The sequence below is a fragment of the Protopterus annectens genome, chromosome 2.part1 (assembly GCF_019279795.1).
Source record: "Protopterus annectens isolate FY-2018-M chromosome 2.part1, PAN1.0, whole genome shotgun sequence".
NCBI lineage: Eukaryota > Metazoa > Chordata > Ceratodontiformes > Protopteridae > Protopterus > Protopterus annectens.
The window spans coordinates 1,215,332,848-1,215,350,565 of record NC_056729.1 but is presented as its reverse complement, the minus strand read 5'-3'; the positions used below and the strand labels follow the sequence as shown (position 1 = coordinate 1,215,350,565).

The following is a 17,718-nucleotide window of genomic DNA, read 5'->3' as shown; positions in this document are numbered from 1 at the left end:
ATATAGTCTGTTCAAAACATCCATTGGTTACAATGTACTCAAAAGACAAAACTTCATTGGTTAGCACAAAGACTACACACCATGTTTGAAACTATCACATAAAAAGACTTTTTAACATATAAAATACAGCATAAAATATGTGTGTGTAAGTATATATTTATATAATTAATATACCAAAACTCTCATCTTTAATGTAGGTAATACAGAGACAAGGTCATTCAAACCGGGACTAGCGCATGCATTAAAATTCACTTGCCATATCAGTTTCATATGCCATATCATTATCAGTATTCAGGTTTTGTTTCCCAACCCACCCACCCCCCCACCTGTCAAAAGATTTTGTTTTACCTATTCAAGCAACCAAAACTTATAATGTGCTTCATAATATACATTTATGTGTCTAAATAAGGCATTGGTTTCCTTTTTCTTGTTCATATCGTAAAGATGTTCATATATTCTCTGCTTTAAACAACGTTCAGATTTTCCAATATAATATGCATAACATGAGGTGCAATAAGCTATATATATATATCACTCCATTTTATATGTAAAAAAAAGTTTTTATGTGATATTTTCAAACAAGGTGTGTAGTCTTTGTGCAAACCAATGAAGTTCTGGTCTTCTGAGTACATTTTAACCAATGGATGTTTAAAACAGACTATATTACGTGTTTTTAGGAGGATCATTTTTATTCTGATGAAGTTTCCATTTGTGAAATGAAAGTGCTTAATCTGCATTAAAAACGTTGTCAACAACCATTTACTGGTGTGGTTTGTGGTACTTTGATATTGGGGTGTATCCTGCACTGGCTTCTACCTCTGCTGTGTTGTGTATTAAAACTATTTTTGTGGATTTTACTCAGCTTTTTCACCAGGTTACTGGTTGTTTTTCAATTTAAAATTACCATTATGTCTGGATGTCATATTAGTATCACCACTGTGAAGAAGTGTGTGTGCTATATCATTTTTGTATTTTAACTTTTTGTAACTTTTATAGTTTTTGAGATATATACATTTCTTTACAGGTGGGTTGCAGAAAGTACAGTTTTGTACCTACCATAAATGTAGATGTTCGAGTGCTAATACAGCTGCAGTAATCACAGATGCTTTTTCTGCCGTCAGGCAGTCCCTCGGTCGGCCGAATTCCAAAGTCTTGGTCCGGCGTCGGTTGTCGTCGCTTTCTCTTCTGACGTCAGTGAGGCCAGAGTATATAAGACACAGCCGACGCCATGTTCTTCAGTCTTTCTTGCCCCAGATGTCAGGTGCCCCCAGAAGGAAGGCAATACATAAATTATGCTTATATGTGTATACATGCAATGCAATATAATCCAAAATCAGTGGTTGCAAGCAAATAAACCATAGAAGGATAACCCAGTCAGGTTGTATGAAGAGGTTGTTAGGCCCCATGCCTTTACCAAGTGGGGAAGGAGGGAGGAAACCTGTACTGCAGCTGTATTAGCACTCGAACATCTACATTTATGGTAGGTACAAAACTGTACTATGTTCATCGTGCATACAGCTGCAGTAATCACAGATGGGTAGAATCCCAAAGCTACGCACAGGGTGGTAGGTACTAGGAGGAACTGGGTTGAGCCAGAATACCCTGCAAAACAGCAGTGGCAAAGCCTGCTCTTGTTCTGGAATATAAAGGCAGGTGGTAGTGTTTTGTGAAGGTATGTACAGAACTCCAAGTGGCTGCCTCCAGAATATCTTTGGTAGGAACTCCTCTGAGGAAGGCTGTAGAGGTAGCTGGGCCCTGGTGGAGTGTGATCTGATACCTGTAGGAACAGATTTCCCATGATAGGAATAACAAAACCGTATGCAGTGACCTATCCACTTTGAAATAGTCTGCTTGGAAACTGGCTTCCCTTGAGCCCCTACAGCATAGGACACAAAGAGTTGTTCTGATTTCCTGAAGGACTTTGTTCTGTCCAAATAGTAACGTAGCTGCCTATGGATGTCTAAAGAATGTAGCAGCCTTTCCCCTTTGTTTTGAGGATTGGGGTAAAAGGTAGGAAGGTGTATGGCTTGATTTAAAGCTACCCTGGATACCACTTTAGGCATAAATGATGGGTTGGTGAAGGAAACCCTGTCCTGATGGAAAATGAGAAAGGGCTGCACCGCCATGAGGGCCTGTAGTTCAAACTCTACGAGCTGAAGTGATAGCCAGAAGGAAGGCAGTTTTCCAGGACAAATATTGCAAATCTGTTGAGGCAGCTGGTTCAAAAGGAGGCAATGTTAATTTTTCTAGTATGTAATTAAGATCCCAGGCTGGTATTGGTCGTTTCCTTGGTGGTCTAATATTCTTAGCCCCTCTGAGGAACTGTCGTAAGAGTGGGTAAGAAAATAAAGGAGGATCCGTGTTGTATTCTGCAGAAATGGCTGAGGCATGGATTTTTATGGAAGAAAATGAAAGTCCACTGTTCAGCAGCTCAGCTAGATACTGTAATACCTGAGGCAAGTTCAGTTTTCTAGGGTCCTGGCCTTTTTTCTCATTCCAAGAACAAAACCGCTTCCATTTTGCAGAGTAAGCTTTTCTAGTAGATGGCCTTCTGGCCTCCAAAATGACATCCTGCACCTCCTTGGAGAGTAGGGTCTGTTGTGGTGTTAAGGAATTTTCCATGCAGCGAGATTGAGTGTTTTCAGCTGACTGTGGAGAGTTTTGTAGCTGTGCTAAGTCAGCAGAAGAGGCATTAGAGGCAGGGACCAGGGAGGAGTATGTGCTAGGCTCCTCAGCAGTGGGTACCAGTGTTGCCGTGGCCAATCTGGAGCAATCAGTATCATCTTCGGACTGTCTGCTCTTGCTTTCAAAAGTACCTTGGGCAGAAGAGGCAGAGGTGGGAATGCGTAAACTGTCCATGCTGTCCAACTGAATGAAAGGGCGTCCACTCTCCAGGCCTTTGGATGAAAGGTCCTCGAACAAAACGTTTCCAATTGATGATTCCTGTGGGAGGCAAAAAGATCTATGTCTGGCCTCCCCCACACTTGGGTTATTTCTGTAAACACCTGAGGATGTAACTTCCATTCGTGTGGATCGGTCATATTTCTGCTTAATTTGTCTGCCAGCGTGTTTTCCAATCCTGGCAGGTACTGGGCTTGAAGTTCGATTTGCCATTCCAGAGCCAAGTTCCAAAGAGTCATGGCTAGTCTGCACAAGGGGTATGAATGTGTTCCTCCTTGTTTGTTTATGTACCACATTACTGTGGTGTTGTCTGTTCTTATCAGTAATTGCCCTGGATGCAGGAAGTCCTTGAAAGCTGTAATTGCATTTATTACTGCTAGCATTTCTTTTTGATTGATGTGAAGGTGCTTTTCTTTTTGGGACCATTTGCCCTGGATGCACCTGTCCGTCATGTGCGCCCCCCCCCCCAGGCGTAATCTGAGGCATCTGTTGTGATAACTTGCTTTGCTTGAGGCTTGCAGAATGGGAGGCCTGTGTTTGCTTGACATGCTTGGGCCCACCATAGAAATTCCTTTTGCAAACATGGGATTATTGGTATTATTGTTTCCAAACTGTGACTGTGTTGAGACCATAGTTTTTTTAGGTACCATTGAAGTTTCCTCATATGCAGCTTTGCACATGGGATTAAAAGAATGCAAGATGCCATGAATCCCAGAGCCTGCAGGATTTTCCTTGCAGTAAGCCTGGTACTTTTTGCTAGTATTTTGAAGTAATGAGATAGTTGCCCCTGTTTTTCTGGCATAAGATAGGCCATCTGGGTGTTTGTGTCCAAGTTGGCACCCAGGAAAGTTATTTTCTGAGATGGTGTTAGCCTTGATTTCTCTTTGTTGATTGTGTATCCCAGAGAATGCAATAACCGTGTCACATATGCCAGATGTTCCAGAAGTATGTGTTTGCTGTCTGCTTGGATCAGGCAATCGTCCAAATAAGGGTAAATTTGTATCCCTTGAAGTCTGCAGTAGGCAATCACTGATGCCAGGCACTTTGTGAATACTCTGGGCGCAGTAGATAAGCCAAAGGGCAATGCAGAGAATTGATAGTGGATTGAACCTGCAAGAAATCTGAGGTATCTTCTGCAGCTTTGTCTGATTGGGACATGCAGGTATGCCTCCTTGAGGTCCAATGTTACCAGCCAAAACTCCTTGCCCAGCATGGGAAGAAGTTGCTGTAATGTGAGCATCTTGAATTTTGGTACGAGTAGAAATGTGTTTAGGATGGATAAGTCCAAAATGGGTCTCCAGTCGGTTCCTTTCCTTGGTACCAGAAAAAGTCTTGAATAAACACCTTGACCTTGTTCGTGAGTAGGTACCTCTTGAATAGCTCTCATGCTTATGAGCTTTGAAATTTGTAGTTGTGCGTCTGCCCTTTGATTCTGTGGCAGGTTTGGCATGCCTCTCATTTTTGGAAGAGTGTGAAAATGAAATTTGTAGCCTCTGTTTATAATGTCCAGGATCCATTTGTCTGTTGTGACAATATGCCAATTGGCTGCAAATAATGCTAGCTTTCCTCCCAAAGGTGCTGCCAGCTGAGACGTGCTTGGCATGGAAATGAGGGAGTCATTGGGTTTGCTTCCTGTAGTGTTGTGCACTTTCCTCGCCACCTCTTGGTGCTGGAGTTTGCCATTGTCGTCCTCTATATGATCCTTGTGATTGCCCTCTGCCCCTTGTGCGTCTGTATCTACCTCTTTGGGGCTTGTCAGTGGCTGGAAAGGACCAGTTTTTTGAAGGCCAATTTCTGCTAAAACGTGGTGGTTGGACCTGTAAAAAGGCTTTGACAGTTTGCATAGATTTGGCTTTTTCTTCCATTTTCCGTAGTATCTCCTCAGCATTAGTACCAAACAGCACATCCTTTTGTAAAGGAGCATCTAGAAGTTTAGCTTTCACATGATCAGGCAAGTTTTGTTCTCTAAGCCAGGCATGTCTGCGAATGACTGATCCTGTAGCAGCAGCTCTACTTGAAGCCTCTAGGGCATCATAACCACATTGTAAAGTGTGTTTACCCACTTGCTCTGCACCATGCATCATATCCTGTAACTCCTTTAAATCTGGTTGTTCAGGTTGAGACATTTTATTCCTTAATTGTGATAACAGGAACTGTTGATATTTAAGCATATGAAACTGACAATTTAAGGCCCTCATGGCTAGGGTGGCCGAGGTATATACCTTTTTACCCCACCTTTCTAAAGATCTTGACTCCCTTTCTGCAGGAAGTGGATTCTTGGCAGTGGAGGCCTTCAATCCCTTGGGGCCTTGTGAAATGGTTTCAGGGTCAGCATTATGGCTTTTGAAGAGAAATTGGTGAGAGTTGGGTACTCTGTAATACCTATCAGGTTTGACTGGTGCAGGAGGCAGAGAATCCGGGTTAAGGCAAGCCTCCGAATAAACATCATCAAGTATGTCCAAAACAGGGGGTATCGCCAGGGGTCTGTGTTGAGGTAACAAAAGAAATTCCCTATGCCTTTTCTTGGAATCTGAAAAGTCTTGGCCTTCCCAGTGGAAGTGTTCCCTCAAGGTGTGCAAGGTTTCCCCAAAGGAAAAATCCTCAGGAGGAGATACAGAAGGGATGGACTGTTCTGCATCTGAATCCTCAAAAGGGGAGTAAGAGTGTTCCTCTGCATCAGAATGTTCTGATAAAATGGATCCCTGATCAGAAGAGGGAGAATCTTCCTCCACTCTGGGTCTCTTGTCTGGAGGGGGTTGAGAACCTCTGATAAGAGTAATTAAATCCTCAGCCATTTTAAGCATCTGTTTTTTAGGCATGGGACCTGGAGATGGGCCCTGTGCAACAGGCCTCTTGGGGTGCCTGGCTGCTTTGGATTTAGTAAAGGCCTTAATAGAAAAAGAAGATGAGGGTCTAAAGACACCATGGGTGGAGGTGGACCTGTCCACATTAGTAGGCTCAACATTAGCAAAGGCTTCGGTGGTTGTAGTCTGGGAAAGGGCCGAGGTCCCAGCAGTCTCGGGTACAGAGGACACCGCCAAAGGAGTGTCGTCGGTAGTCAGGGACTGCAAAGGCGTCTCGCTGAGAACCGGGACCACGTGTAGCCTGTTTTGGCGTGGTGTCGGCGGGGACCGCAGGCCTCGCGTGTCGGTCCTTTTCCTTGCGTTTTTTGGACAAAACGGTAGTCGGAGTGTCCGACGACATTTTATAATCAAAAGCTTTACCAAAATAGTGTTGGGCGAACTCCGCCCGACGCTTAATAGTGCGTTTATTGAAGGTAGCGCAAAAGCGACAGCCCGAGACGTCGTGGTCTGGGCCTAAACAAGGTATGCAGAGGGAATGGAAATCCTTATGCGGTATTTGCTTCCCACAAGAAATACAATTATTAACTTTTTCTGACATCGGTCTGAGGCAAGAAAAGTTTCCCCAACGGGGTACTTAGCTTTAATGAAGACTTCGGTTTCCAAAATTTTCGTAATTCAGGAGCTATCCGACCGGCACTTGCGAACTGCTTCTGCTTCGGGCACTGCATGGCAAAAAAGACTGAAGAACATGGCGTCAGCTGTGTCTTATATACTCTGGCCTCACTGACGTCAGAAGAGAAAGCGACGACAACCGACGCCGGACCAAGACTTTGGAATTCGGCCGACCGAGGGACTGCCTGACGGCAGAAAACCCATCTGTGATTACTGCAGCTGTATGCATGATGAACATCTACATTCTTACAATTTTAGCTCAGGCAGACGCTGTCCGTGCAGGAACTCTGAAGGTATCAGGGTGTGAAATTCCACTCCAGCCAGGTGTGAAATAAGAGTTATGTACTTACCATAACTTGGCATCTGTGTTATCCTACGCCATCATTCATCACTATTGGGGTTAGGATCAGATATCGAATCTGAAGCGGCAACATACTACAGATGGACCCAAGACTCTAGCTCTTCCTCCTCCCATGACACACTGCCACCCTTTGACCACAGATCAAGTTTGCCCAATCTGCCTCAATACTACTCCCTCAAGACTGGAGGGAAACTCTAACTCCCACCCTGAACTACAAGGTAGGGGGATGGTTGGAAGGAAAAAGGCGATGAGTGATAACGTATGATAACACAAATGCCAAGTTATGCTAAGTACATAACTCTTAATCTGATGTTATCCAAGTCATCATTCGTCACTATACAGTCAGAGTCAAGGTAGCCAAAGGAAGCCCTGCTCCTACTGACCAGATCAAGTTTGTGTGAGGGTTAGACCACTTGGTCCGCAGCACAAATGTCATCAATAGAAAGTCTTGCTAAAAAAGGCTGAAGAAATTACTATGGACCTAGAAGAATAAGCCTTGACATTTCCTGTAACCTCAAGGTGGCTAATGCTGTTGACCACAGAGATGCAGCTAGATATCCACTTAGAAATAGTGACCTTAGAAACTGGAAGCCCATGTCTGTTAGGGGAAAAGGCCACAAAGAGCTGTTCTGACTTTCAAAAACCTTTTGTCCTATGCAGGTAGAACCGTAACTGTTGGCAAACATCTAAGGGATGTAAGGATATACTTCCCTTTGTTGGTATAATTGGGGAAGAACATTGGAAGTTGAATACATTGGTTTAGAGACGATTCAGAAGCAATCTTGGGAAAGAAGGAGTGGATTGTCCTAAGAGAGACTCTATCCTTGTGAAGAATCATGTAAGGAGGAGTAATTGTGAGAGTTGCAGTTCTGAGATGCTCCTAGCTGAGGTAATAGCCACCAGGAAGGCTGTCTTCCAAGTCAGAAACTTGAGGGTGCAGGAACTAGCAAGGCTCAAAAGGACTCCTAGTCACAGACTGCAAAACCAGCGTGAGGTCCCAAGGAGGCGAAGGGTCCTTAAATGGAGGCTGAAGATGAAAAACCCCTTTCATAAACACTTTACAAAGCGGAGATGAAAAGTTAGACTCAGAGCTCAGATGAAAGTTGGATATCGCTGCCAACTGAAACATGATAGTGGAAAAACTTGCTCTTGCTTGGAAAAGTGAGGACAAAAACAAAATCATATCTGAAACTGAAGCAGAAAAGGGGTCCTGCTCTTAGCCCAGATAGAAAACCTTTTCCACTTACTACTGTAAACTTTTCTAGTGGAATGTTTCTGGGAGGCTAGAATGATACATTTAATGGGGTACGCTAGCTTGGACTGTTTTATGATCACTGCAACTGGAGAAACAATGCAGTTAGACGAAGGGTCCGAAGGTTTGGGAGAGGAAGCCCCGACGGATGGGTAATCAGATCCTGACAGGGATCCAGTACCCATAGTGGATACTTCAAGATGAGACCTGATGAAGGGGAACCACGACTGACAAGGCCAGAAAGGGGCAATGAGGATAAGGGATGTCCACTAGCATTGCACTTTCTGCAGAACATTGCGTATTAAGGGGAGAGGAGGATAGGCATAAAGGAGACCAAGGAGGCCAATCGTGAACTAGAGTGTCCCTTGGTAACTTCCCTGAGGGGGGATCAGTCCAAAGTACCTGCTGCATTTGTGGTTGGCTGGGAAGGCAAAAAGATCATAACACAGTTGACATCAACTGTCGAAAATCTGCTTTGGCACTGAATAATTGAAGGATCACTCATGAGGACTCAAGATAGATCTGCTGAGCCTGTCGGCCAACACGTTTGAATCCCCGGGAATGTGCGCTACAATAAGGAAGCAGCCGGAGGACCTTGCCCATTCACACTGTCTCATGGCCTCTCGCTGCACAACAGTTAAGAACGTGTTCCCCTCTTTTGTTGACATACCAGACAACTACCAAGTTGTCTGTCTGAATTGCAATCATCCCAAGAGGGAGGCAGTCCTAGAAGGCTTGCAACAATAGAACTGCTCTCATCTCCAGAACATTTACATGTAACTTGGTCTCTACTAGGGACCATGTGCCTTGGACAGTCTTCCCCTGAAATGCCACCCTCCCACCCCAGCAGGGAGGTGTCCATGGTCACTGTGGCTGTGGGCGCTGGGAGAGAAAAGGGCTTGCCTAAAGAGAGACTCTGAGACTGAAGCCACCACTGGAGGCGACGTATGTACACAGGTGTCAGTTTTATGGTCACAATCAGGGGATGAAGCAGAGCTGACCACTGGGCAGCTAATGTCTGTTGCAACACTCACATATGGTACCTAGCCAGGGGAAAAAGATGAATGGCCGAGGCCAGGGATCCAAGAACTCGAAGAACCAGGCAAACTGGGGGGCACGACGGGTCCAAGATCTGTGTGACCTATTCCCATATCAGCTGAATTCTGTGCAAAGGTAATGCTGCAATCTCTGAAACGGAGTCTAAATTAACTCCTATGAATTCCAACTGTTGAGTGGGAATCAGATTGGATTTTGCAAGGTTGATGGTCATCCCCAACTGACAGAAGAGGAAGGGAACATAGTGAATCACCTGTATCAGTCGATGCCTTGAAGGTGCTGTGAGGAGCCAATCATCGAGGTGCGGAAAGACCCGGGACCCCTGCAGTCACATGTGTGCCGCTACCACTGCCATACATTTGGTAACACCCAGGCCGTTGTGGTGAGACAGAAGGGTACGGCACTGAACTGGTAATGACTGGCTCCTAGCTGGAAGTGAAGATGTCTTCTGGAATGCTTGTCTACTTTCATGTGATAGTAGGCATCCTGGAGATCTATATAGCACATCCAATTGTCCTTATGTAAAAGTGGCAGAATGGACTGAGCAGTGACCATCTGGAACTTTGACTGTTTCATTGAAAGAATGAGCTCACTGAGATCCAGAATAGGACGTAGGTCCCCCAACTTTTTTGGCACTAAAAAAAGTGACAGTAAGCTCCAGATCCTCTCTGTCCTGCTGGGAATTCTCAGACTGCTCTTTTTAGAAGAACCTGTTGAACCTCTTTGAAGGCCAACTCCCTTTGAATGGGTGGAACATCTGGGAGGTAAGTTCTTAGTGGAGGGGGTTCCAAAAAAGGAATGAAATAGCCCCTGGAAACGATATTTAATACCCAATGATCAGAAGTGATGTTTGTTCAGGCTAGTGGGTGTAGGGAAATGTGAACCCTGACTACCTACAGGGTACAGCAGTCGGGCAACACTTTAGGAGTGCCGATAGGGCTGCTCAGAGAAGGGTTCCCTGGAGCCCTGATTTTGCATACCCTCCCTGCCTCGAAGGAGGCGGCATCCATTGAAACCTCTCCCTCTGCCTCTGGCAGAGGATTCATCAGGTGTGTCCTGAAAAGGAGATTGTGCCTCAAGGAACCACATCTTTCTAGTTCCCCACTGGGTCTTAGAGAAGGACCTTTGGTGAGTAGAACGCTTGATCCCCACCACACAGTCTTCCCTATCTGCTCACTGCAGGTCAAAGTATCCTTCACAGAAAGTCCAAAAAGAGGGGAACTGCGAAGCTGGCATTGGTAAACGATGTCTTGAAGGGTTCTGCGAACCTACATAAACATAACCAGGAATGACACCTCAAATCAATGCCTGTACCAGCTGCCCGAGAGGTAGCTTCCGCATGCATTGGAAACTAACCTCATCGAAGAATTTGTGAAGGAAGTCAGCCTGGATAGCTTGGGAGACACCTTCTGAGGTCCTCCGCTGGCAACAACTCTAAGAGAAGTGGAAAGCTCTAGGACCAAATCCCTTTGAAGGCAGATAAAATGTGTCAAATAATTTGTTGCTCTCAGTCCAAAGGTAGCAGAGGCATACACACACTTCCTAAAACGGTCTATCGCCCGGCACTCCCTATTTGGGGGATGGACCATGGAGCTTTGCTCTGACAGCTCCTTTTTAGCGGTGGCAGCAAACATTATGGCATTGACTGGGACACCTTTGCTCCAGAATGAATGGTCTGCAGGAGGGCTAAAAAACTTGTCAGCCCTTTTATGAACAGGCTCCACCATGTCTGGCTCTTTCAGGTCCTGCTGGCGATCGATCTACCAACTCATCAGCAGGCAGGGACACCCAGGAGGCAGACGGGCCCATCCTGAAGGCTTTCAGAAATATGGACTCCTCCAAAGATGGGGGTTGGGGAGACCATCTGCCCTTTTGCTTCAAAAGTTCAAGGAGGTCTCCAAAGGGGACATCGTCGGGTGGAGATCTGGGTAACCAGTCTCCTTTCTCAAGGTCTGTATCCTTGGTGAGGGACTCCACTGGGGAGTCCAAGTGCCTCCTCTTGCACTTCCTCTTAGGATAATCCTCCTTCACAGGGGGCTCCAGGGAGGTCTCGGAAGAGACAGTGACTCCCAAGGGGAGGAAACTCCTTGAAGGCTTGATCAGGGGGGCTGACCCTGGACAGGACAGGAGGCCTCACCAGCCAAAGTAGAGAGAGGCAGGGAAGGACCGGAAGGAGCAGCAGAACAAACTCCAGATTTGGATAAGGTCCTCTCTACCACCCAGAAAGCCAAAGGGCTGGAAGCAGGCCCGTCCCCCATGTCTAATGGAGAGGTCCTCTGTAAAGGAGGAATGAGTCCAGGAACAGCACTGCGACACCCAGATGATTACCGGCCCAGAGCTATCAAAGGCCGAAGCTCCAAGGGGACGGTACCGCACCCCCTGCAGAGCCAGCATCAACCACTCTGTTATGAGTGCTGACCCCACTCAGAGGGTGGGGGGAGCAGAATAAGCAAAGGACCCCGATGGGGTCGAGAAAGGGAGGATACTCGGCCTCACTGGAATCTGACTGCAGACATTCTAGTCCTTAGAATCCAAAGCCACCGGAGTTGGATGAAGAGAATGAGAAACTAGGAAGGGCAAGGCTTAGCCCCAACTCTATTTGGGCCTTGGGGAAGCTCTTCATCATCCTGTCCATGTCTGAGGGCAAGAGACTCCTTGAAGATTTAGAGGAGGAAGAGGAGTGTGTACACTTGGAGGGAGACTTCCCTGACCTACTGTGATATTCTGGGAAACAGATCAGATGTCTGGGAGCTGACTGAGTCTTCTGCTTGAAGATGGAGGAGGAGGACGTTGTCCTTTCTAAGACTATAACAGGATCCGATGACCCTGTCAGATTCAAACGCCTAACCAAAACAGAGGATGGATCTGACAAACTGGTCGGATCTGAAGCTTGCCTGATCTTGGTTGAATCTGAGGGCCTTTGATCCGGAGTGCCCTGCATCCGAGAGACAGTTCCATGGCTCTCGACTCGAAGACCTTGGATCAGAGATGGCCTGGGCTGGAGATGGATCTGAAGACTTAGGATCTGACAGCCATGGTTTGTTAGAGGGAGTTGGCTGGAAAAAGGGGGTCTTCCTCTTTGGATTGGAAGAGAAAGCTTTTGAGAGGAAAACAAAGGGTCCCCCCTGGGCCAGACCCTTTAGTAAAAGTTTGTAGCAGCGTTCCACCAAGGCTCTGGGGTTAACATGGTACACAAAGGTCGCATTCAAGCTCCAGGTGCAGAGTGCCCAAGCAATACACGCACTCCTCGTGTGTGTCGAAATGAGGCATTTTCTGACCACACAACCAGATGGTTTATAAGCCATATTTTAACAACTAAGATAAACCAAACTAAACTAAACTACTAAAAACACCAACTACACCAACACAGCCCTAATGGCTACTAGAAAAAGGGCACCAAAAAACCTAACACACAGTAAGTTGCACAAAAAAAACTTAGCTTAGGGAAGGGAGGTAATAAACCACTAGAAATAATACCAAACTACACTAAGAACCACATTAGAAAACTACCTGAACTAAGAAATAAAAGAAATAAGCACTTAACTCACTAGAACCAATGGAAAAGTGTCTGCACAGAATACATGGCAAATGAAATCTGGGGGTCAGGGGGCAGGAGGGCATCATGGGAGAGGGAGGAGGTAGAGCCTTGGATCAGTCTGTAGTATGTTGCCAGCTCGGACATGATATCTGATCCTAGACCATATAGTTATGAATGATGACTTAGATAACATCAGATCAGTTAGTGTGCACATTCTTGCTCTTTGAGCCAGATTCATGGCTGAAAAGAACAAGAGACCAGCCCACTTGCTTGGTAAACAAAAAGTAATAAATAAATACTTTTTTAATTAAACAAGTGTTATGGTTCGATAAATCCTAACTTCTACAGACCTACTTTTTTGAGGGGGATGCAGTAATACTTTATACACTGCTTACTTGAGGGCAACAGAAAAGTGTTTCAGTGTCAAAAATATGGCAGTGACAGGCAGGGTAACAGTAACACATCTGGTAAACTACGCTAGTATTTCTTTTATTTTGGTGGGTGTATAGTTAAACCACAAAAACTACTACAAAGCAACAATGACATATTCAATGTCTGAAAATATATACATCATTAAAAACAAGAAAACATAAACAAATATCAGCTCAATAACAACAAACATCTTTGTCAGAACTCTGGTTACAGTGTTCTGAACCTACTCTACTGTTTCAGAGTCTTCAATGTGGGGTTTATACAAAAGGCCATTTGAAATAAAAGTAACCAGAGTATCACTTTAACATGTAGTTAGTAGAAATTGTGTGCTATTTTGCCTTTTATTCCATACTTCTAAGTTAACTGAATTACTGTGTGATGTATTCAAGTCAGGTGACAACAAGTGACATTGGCAGATGCACTGAAAAATTGATTTGTGTAACCATGAAACTACATTGTATGTTCACCAGCTCATACTCATCTGTCCATCTCTCTCTTGGACTTAAAAAAAAAAAAAAAAAAAATTTCTCAAAATGCTGACCCTCACACACTTAAATGCATTAATTTCAGCTGTTGCATCACATAACTAAAAAGATGAACAGTCTTATACCTAAACCTATTATGTAGTTAGTGAGAACATGGTGTTTGTACAACATCCCAAAGCATATATCAAAGAAAGTATGGGAAGCTGTCCAGTGTTGTGCCGAAATGTCTCCTACTAAGCATAAAAAGCACATCTCCAGTCCCCTCTAAAAATAAACCTTGCCTAGAGGGACTAATCCATTCAACAATAGTAAACAATAAATCTGCATAGCCAAGTTACAGGCATTAGCTTAGACAGACTTGGACACAATTCTGGTTTCAGTATTTCATAATGTTTTCTACAGATGTAAAGAAAAAGTGTACTTAGATGACTGGCTATATTTTGTACAGTGAAAGCAAGAACCAAAGTATACATCTTTAATTTTCAACATTGTGGAATCACTTTCAGATGATTAAATTCAGGTTTAAATAAGTGTGCTTTCAAAACCATATATGCTTCAGATGTTACAACCCTGAGAACCTATCCTACGTATATCATGCTGAGTCCAGTGAATCCCAGCAAGAGACAAAAAGTATCAACTTGAGTTTCTACCTGCTATCTACACAATGCACACTGATGTAGCCAATGAAGTTTAACAAGATCAAAAGGAAACATCCTCCCTGCAACCCTATAATCATGCTTTCCTGCCCTTATTGTGTTCATTAACTACTACTGTGATTAAAAACATTAGACTTATTTACGAGCACAAACTGCTACATAAATGAACCAAGTACCACTTAACTTCAGAAAGTAATGTGTGAGGTATTTTATTTATACTTATAATCCTGAACTGTGTAAAGGAACATGCCTCTATGGCCACCTGCTATATTCTCAAGACCAGTGGGTTGAGCAGCATGCTTTTTTTTTTTTTCCCCACAGTTTCAGAAATAAACAAATTATAAAATTTAAAGAACATGCCATTAACATAAATTATCATAACTTCTATTTCAGCCTTACTGTCAAATGTAAAAAACGTGAATATTTAATTATTTCTTCATTACAATTTTAGTAAATTACAACCAAGACAGACTGCCAGTTCCTTCCAAGTTAAAATGTTTAAGATACCATGTACAGCATTACACACTACACTCATTGCATAGTTTTAGTAAGATGTTACAAGACATTATAGGGGGGGGGCACGGATGACAAGACTGGCTTATTAATACATTTACTATCTATTTGTTAACTGGAAAAATGAACTTGGCTATCAAATACAGAAATACATGCAGTTTGTTCTTATTGGTTCAAAGAGCACCAATAGTGAAAATATATGCAGCTACAACAGCAATTCACAATAACTTTGAAAAGAACATTCATGCTTAGTTACTGGGAGTAACAATTCAGAGATCATGACAGTCTCAGATAAGTACTACCAGTGGGCAAGCCAAAGCTCATTACAGTAACTAGGAGAATGATTAAATGAAACAATAAGGTGAAAGAAATCCTTACCAGAAACTTTGGCAGGAGGAGGTGGCTTTTTTGGCTTCTGTAAAAGAAAATAAAAAGTTATAAAACACTGACTATACATGCATCTCCTTTGCAGTTCATATATTTACCGAACCACTACAAGAAGTCAAACTGAAAAAGTAAATACGAAACCAGTTAAAAACCTGGGAAGTACCCATCTTAGACACCTGTATGTCAGCAAATAAGAAATCTGGAGAAAGTAAGATAAAAATCAACTGAAAAAGAAGAAAATATGGTGGTAGTAAGGGGTTATTGATAGGGAGGGAGGATAATACTATCATGTATTTATTTTCCACCTAAACAAAACAGTGTAAGAAACTTCTCTGTGTGGAAGATTTTCAGTCCATATATTTCTAGTTAATCACTGTATATTAATCAGATCAGACAATAGTAATAGAAGTAGCGAACGTAAACTCGTCAAGTCAAAAAGTAATAATAGAAAATATATAATTCTACAGCACTATTAAGTATTCGAAAGTAATCCAAGCAAGGCAGGCAGTCTGTTTCCAGTCGAAAATCCTTTATTAAGAACACAGACAAGCGATCCAAGTAAAACAAAAATAGAGTAATAAATTCCTTACAAGCTTTCTAAATATATATATATACTTTTTATCAGGCATGGGAGTGGTTTATTGTGCTGTAAAACAAAGTGTTATTGGTACACATGTTAAATTCACATCCCTTCCCCCATCAATGTGACATTCGAGCTGGTCCTGCCCTACCTAGTAGCTGTCATAATAATATTTAGCCCTAATGTACTTTAATGGTACATCTTATTTAACCAAATTATTAAGTAGATTATTAAGTCTGTGATTTTATACAAGGCAATATACTACATGGCTGGAAATATATCAACCTTAGTTCATTTTGCGATCAAAAATTATATATAAATATATACATATACATTTTGCATGTAAAAATCAGTTTCTATTTTCATAACCTATTGTTAACAAAGATCGCTTTCGTCCTTCTAGACTTCTCCAGGTCTGTGTACAAGAACCCTAAAAATCTATATAATTGTATAATTAGTTATTATTATTACCATCATTTTGAATAAAGTGGAAAAAAGAGAACCAGAAAAAAATAAAAATAAAAAAACATCTATGTATGATGATGGAAACAAAATATACACTTAAAATTTCAAATGATTTAAAATGGTATTTAAAACCAATTTGTAGAAAAAAATAAAATAAAATACAATTAGTCATGTAAACAATGTGGCAATTTTCTAAGTTCCAGTGCATTTTTAATTGAACAGTAGTAGTTGAGTCCAGGCTTTCTAAAAGAGTTCAGCTTTAATTGCCACACAAGTTCATGTTTCTCCAGAATATTCGGGATGTCTCCTTCAAGATCACCCATGTCTATGCGATCCAGGATCTGGAACATAAAACCTGTGTGTCTTTTATGAAGAGAAAGGTGTTTGGCTAGTGCATTATTTTTACATCCAGAGCGGATTTCTGACAGATGACATGAAATCCTTCGCTTGAGTTTATTTACAGTCTTGCCCACATAGAATGCATCACATTCATTGCACTGTGCCCTGTAAATTACTTTTGTAGTGTTACAGTCACCCCTGCACTGGTTTTAATGATCTTCTTTAAATAAGGGCAATAAAAACTATCACCTTGCTGTATAAATATACAAAATGTACAATTAGTTTCACATCTTCTAGTGCTTTTCTCACATGGTCTAGGTTTAAATTCAACAAAACTTCTAATATTACTGGCCTTCCTATAAACAAATGATGGGGCTTCACCTAACATGTTAATCAGAAAAGGGTTTCCTGTGACAATGTCCCAGTTTTCTTCAATAATATTTTTGATACTGTGATAATCCAAAGTGTATGTCAGGATGCAGCTATTTTTGCATTTGTTATTCTCTGTGGGATTACTTAACATTTTTCTACTGGGGAGGTTGAGTGAAGGTGCTTCAGTCCTTTTCAGTTCTATAATGGGTTCCAGGATGTTTTTTAACATCTGACTTTCATAGCCTCTCACTAGAAAATCATTCTCTAAGTTGTTCAGGTTTCTCAAAAATGGTTCCATCACTGTGGTAATTTGAGCTAATCTATAGCCTTGAGATTTCACTACATTATACTTGTCTTTTGTAGGATGTAGACTTTTACTGTGGAGTAATAAGTTAACCCTCGTTGGTTTTCTGAATAGATCAGTGGTGATTCTGTTATTGTTGGTGTCCTTGGAAATCTGCACATCTAAGAAAGTGGTTGAAGTACAGCTATGGGAAGAGGTAAACTTCAGGAAGGGGGTTGTTTGATTGATGTAAGTGATAAAATCTCCAAGCTGCAAGGTGTCACCTTCCCACACAATAAAGACATCGTCAATAAAACATAAATAGCATGTGATATGCTGCATGTAGTCTGTGTTGTTTAACACAAAGTCCTCGTCCCATTTGCCCAGGGCTATGTTAGCTATGCTGGGAGCCATGGCAGCCCCCAATGCTATACCAGTTTTTTGTTTGTAGTCTTTGCCATTGAAAGTAAAGAAATTGAAGTCCAGTACAAGATTAATGAGCTTGCTTAACTTTTGCAGTTGTGCCTGTGTACCCTGATTATGTTTCTTAAAAGACTCCATAGCTGCTGTTATACAGTAATTGTGAGGGAGCACTGTGTACAAGGATTCCACATCAATAGTT

At 42.6% G+C, this 17,718-nt stretch overlaps 1 protein-coding gene across 6 annotated transcripts in view; it reads right to left on the bottom strand.

Annotated features, from left to right (window-relative positions):
• LOC122794391 (CD2 associated protein) overlaps window positions 1-17,718 on the bottom strand; it is a 3,269,826-nt gene that overhangs the window by 738,037 nt on the left and 2,514,071 nt on the right. For all 6 annotated transcript variants that reach the window (XM_044062740.1, XM_044062738.1, XM_044062742.1 and 3 more), the window contains one exon: window positions 15,049-15,085. In XM_044062740.1, coding sequence (XP_043918675.1) covers window positions 15,049-15,085 — 37 coding nt within the window. The remainder of the gene's footprint in view (window positions 1-15,048; window positions 15,086-17,718) is intronic.